The following is a 4,814-nucleotide window of genomic DNA, read 5'->3' as shown; positions in this document are numbered from 1 at the left end:
CTTTGTCTCACACTTCAATAAAAAAACCCCTCCACTTCTGATCATTCTCCCTCATTCTTCTCTTACCATTTCTCCATTCTTTTTCCATCACTCCCTCTACATTGCCCCAATCGCCCTTGGGTGTAGCTCTCGTCGCTGAAAATCGTTGCAGCAATGCGTTCGGATGTAACCAGCAATAACTGAACCCCTTGATCTTGCATTTCCTTCATTTCTGTCACTATCCCCTCAGTCTCCAGATTTTCATCTTCATTAGAACCCCAACCGCACCCCCTTTTTTTTTTTTTTTTTTTTTTGTGATGGTCGCTAGTCGAACAGAATCGTCGAGTAGTAGTTGCAGCTCAAATGTTTTGACATTCCTTGGTTTTGAAAGTGATCCGCATCCAAAGTAGAGTCATCCTTTGCTAGTCCCTCGGTTTCAATCTTTTATCATCACTGTTGTTGAAGAAATTAAGTGGTAAATCCCTCTGTTGCAGCGTCCGATTTCAAGCCAACATCCCTAGACAGGTAAGTGCTATTAGTGTATTTTATCAACTTTTCTTCCTAATGATTTTCTTTGCTAGTTTCCAGCTAGTTTGTTTTGTTTTATTTTATTTCATTTTTATTTTTCTTTTTCTTCTCTTTTCTATGAGGATTAGATCAGGTTGAGTGGAAATCCAATAGGTCTTGATTTTAAGATAGAGTCATTCTTCTCTCTTTCATTCTATTAATCTGTCATCTCTTCCGTCTGTTGTGTTTATGGCTAATACCAGTGTATTATTTTTGTTTCTTTAATTGCTAATTGTTGATCAGTTCCGATTATGCTTTTTTACTTCAATTGTTTGGGGGTAGATTAAGTAGTGTTTACTTTGTATCGTTGATTTAGGTACTTCAAATTAAGCCATTTAATCTATGTATAGCAGATGAAACAAATGCTACATCAGGAGGGATAAATGTGATAAGAAAGAAAAGAGAAATGAGGGATCGATGATGAGAGAGATAAATTGAATATGTTTGTAGATTATACTGAATGTAGGGGGATGTTGGTTACAGAAAGTGGTGTAGTTCTGGAACAAAAAGCAAAAGAAAAATGACAGCATAATAATAATACCAAATGATTAGCTTGGCAAATGAAATATAATACCGAATTTGGAAAGGTTAGAGGAGAAAAGTAGGCTAGTGATCAATTAAATAATAAACACACAAATAGTGTGTCGTTAGAAGACCAAAAAAAATAAAGAAAATTAAAAAAATGACAAAATATAGCAATAAAAATAAAAAGTAAAATTAAAGAGGAAAATAAAAAAGGTAAATAAAAATAGGCACAATTTTTTATGATAGCTATTCTTGTGGTTTTCTCTATTCCTTTTTTTTAGGTTTGCTTAAATAATTCTTATTTCCTTGCTTTGGAACCTCATGTGGGCCCCACCTATTGAACCCGGGAAAGGGGTACCTAACCCCTTCCCTCTCCCATCCGAGTCTTACTCGGACTGGTTTAGGAGGTTTCATCACCTTTATTTCCTAACTGATGGGTGGTGACTCCATTTCTAGCCCAAGTGAACTCGTTTTTCGATGCTCACAATAATCAAGTCTAGGGGTTATGTGTAATTTTTCAGTTTTGCCCATCAATCTCCAAAATCTAGGGTATAACTGGAAAATGGTCCAGGTTCAGTGTTTCATTCAAACATGCACTACATGTGATTCGGGTCTAACCTTAGAAAGTAAGACAAGCTGCCCCAACTTCTTTGGTAGAACATCGGTGTCAGCATTGGCAAGATAAACTCCCAAAGTCTATCTAACAACTGAAAACATTTTAAACTAATACAAGTCTCATAAGTGTCTAGTTTAAGGGGTAATTACATGGAAACATACCAATATCTACATGAATTAATAATGTACTTTTATTCATTTCCAATAAGTGTATTCGTACATCAATTTAATTGGAGATAAGGGCAAAACTATCTAATAGCTCCCACTTGCACTTAGATCCAATTGGGTACAAGCCTTAATGTCATACTGTCCATGTGTTTCTCAAACTCTTTCTGTGTCAATGAGGGTCTGCCACATTCTCCGCTGATGCTACCTTTTGAGTCTAGATGTCCCTTCTACTAACAATCTCTTATAGATCCAATGTTGCCACACAACAATGGAATGTGTGATATGGTAGGATTCTAAATTCTAAGACAAAATTTTCATCCATATTACTTATTAGGTAGCATCACTTACAACAATGTGCTTGGCCTCGGTCATAAGCTATTTTTTTCTTACTACACAGGGTCCCAAAGTATCCAGATATAAACTTTCTATCATCTGTCTCCGGCTAGAAGTTGGCATCAGTATAACCAGCCATCTGTACTGAACTACCATTAAAAATAAGACAATAGTCTTTAGTCCTCCGTAGGTACTTTAACATGTTTTTCATAGCAATCCAATGCTCTTGTCTTGGGTAACATTGGTATCTACTTACAAGACTAATGGCCAAAGCAATGTCTAGTAGAGTACACAACATAGCATACATGATGCTCCCTAATGTGTGTGCATGCTACACATTGTTTTTATTGCTTTATACATGGTTTTGATAATGATTCTTAATGGTTTTTACCCTAATTGAGCTAAATTTCAGGAAACTAGGAATTTGGGACAATTTAGGGTCAATAGAGCATAAAGACATGTTGATATGGCGGCAAGGTGAGCACTTCGGCCCATCAAAAAGAGAGGCCTAGCCATAGCCTTATGGGAGGCTCCAAGAGGCGGCTGACTTTAGCAGAGTTTGAAGGGGAGTAGGACTCTTAACCAAAAGCTGCAAGAAAGTGTATAAAAGGAAAAAGAAAAGAAAAAATTAGGGTTTGACCCCTTGACACAAGAACAAGAAGGAGAAGTGCTAGGAGAAGGATCATAAGGCTGCCGAAGGAGAGTTGGAAGGAGATCGAAGATTGATGCAGAACTTCTGATTTGTCTTCTTCTTTAATTCAGCGATTTCAGTAATCTAGGTTCAATTAGGATTTTTCTTTGTTTGAATCTTTCTTTCTTTCTACTATGCGAACCATGATTGATGTCAATTCAGAGTTGTAATTAATCTTTTAAGCTAATCTGATTGTTGGTGATTCAGTCTTGGGATTTCTTGATTAGGGTTCTTGATAATAAGAGTAATTTTGGTTGAACTACTCTTGTTTCTTGGATTACTTAAATCGCTTGAAAAATGGTTTAGGTAATTAGATCAACTGATCAAGAAAACGGATTGAATGTATCTTAGAGATAATTTGCATGATTCGTTTGGCATTCATTCATCAAGAATTGACTTCCTTTGATTTCCTTGTCTTTAATGCATCTATAGCAATTAAATTCTTGATAGAAATATAAGAGTTGTTGCTCATAGATAGATGGGTATGTGCTTGAAAGAGTCTGCTCTTGCAATTAGGAAATAGCCAATCCATAGCTGAAATCAACTTCGGTTGGATAGGTTAATGATATAATTGCTGAATCGGTTCTGTTAACATTTTCGTGAAGCACTTTCTTCAATTACTTAAGGTGGTTTAATCCAAGAATACCTAGGATAGTTCATTAATTAGGAAATCAGTCTTTAGATTTTGGACTGTCAGATAACATAAAGCAGATCTAGTACTAGTAGTTGTTGGATTAATCCCCATGGGAACGATACTCTACTCATTAGTATATTACTTGATTGGCTAGTGCACTTGCTAGTGTAATCCAAACACATCAAGTTTTCGGTGTCGTTGCTGGGGATTATCACAACAATATTAAGAACCATCTACTATTGTTAATATGATTTTGTACAATATATTCATGATATGTGTGTATTAGTATCTTTACGACTTTGACTTGTTCAGTATATGACACGCAACAGTGGAAAGGAGAGCACCATCTACGATCCATAGATTGAAATAACTCTCCACCATCACCTTAGAGCTTCGAAGCAAGGGAAAGCTAAGATAACGAAGATGGCTGAGCAAAGAAATATGATGGACTATGCTAAGCCAACCCTCACCGGGGCAGTCTCGAGCATTGTGAGACCAGCAATAGTTGCTAAGAACTTTGAGATCAAACCAACAATCATTCAAATGATCCAGAACACAGTTCAGTTCTGCGGCTTGGCTAATGAAGATCCGAACACTCACATTGCCAACTTCTTGGAGATATGTGACACATTCAAACACAACGGAGTCAGTGATGATGTTGTGAGGCTCAGATTATTTCCGTTCTCTTTGAAGGACAAGGCTAAGACTTGGCTGAACTCTCTACTAGCTGGATCGATCTCTACTTGGGATGAAATGACCAACTGCTTCCTATCCAAGTATTTCCCTCCATCCAAGGCTGCAAAGGCAGCAAAGATGGGGAATCATTATATGAGTCATGGGAGCACTACAAGGAATTACTGAGGAAGGTCCCTGATCATGGACTTCCCTTCTGGCTCCAAGTTCAAACATTCTACAATGGATTGATTGAAGCAAACAAGACCATTATGGACGCTGCAGCTGGGGGATCCATTAACAACAAGACAGCTGAGGTTGCCCATGCACTTATTGAGGAAATGGCTGCAAATAATTATCAGTGGCATTCTGAGAGAGCCCAAGTTAGGAGACAACCCAACATTCACAATGTAGACACTTATACAACACTATCTGCACAAATCGACACCCTCAACAAGAAGATTGATGAAATGCAATTGGTAGCCATGCATGTTCAAGCCGTAGCCTATGAATGGTGTGGGGGAGGTCATATCAGCATCGAATGCCATGTTGGAAATCAGTTCATGTAGTTCCCTGAGCAGGTAGATTTCGTAGGGAATTTGCAAAGGTAGCAAGGCAATAACTATCCTC

General features: G+C 37.6%; 1 protein-coding gene across 1 annotated transcript; it reads left to right on the top strand.

The window, feature by feature from the left end:
* The first annotated feature begins 3,935 nt into the window (after window positions 1–3,935).
* On the top strand, window positions 3,936–4,373 carry LOC148855419 (uncharacterized). The gene has a single exon (XM_088984909.1). The coding sequence runs from the start codon at window positions 3,936–3,938 to the stop codon at window positions 4,371–4,373; it is 438 nt and encodes a 145-aa protein (XP_088841035.1).
* Window positions 4,374–4,814: the final 441 nt, after the last annotated feature.

The sequence above is a fragment of the Nelumbo lutea genome, chromosome 4, assembly GCF_056320005.1.
Source record: "Nelumbo lutea isolate HS-2025 chromosome 4, American lotus-T2T, whole genome shotgun sequence".
Taxonomy (NCBI): domain Eukaryota; kingdom Viridiplantae; phylum Streptophyta; class Magnoliopsida; order Proteales; family Nelumbonaceae; genus Nelumbo; species Nelumbo lutea.
Note: the sequence above shows the minus strand (reverse complement) of the source record. Positions and strands in the feature narration are given on the sequence as shown.

What these genes read in the sequence shown, in the direction of transcription:
- LOC148855419 (XM_088984909.1), top strand. Translation starts at nt 3,936, where the DNA reads ATGGCTGAGCAAAGAAATATGATGGACTATGCTAAGCCAACCCTCACC.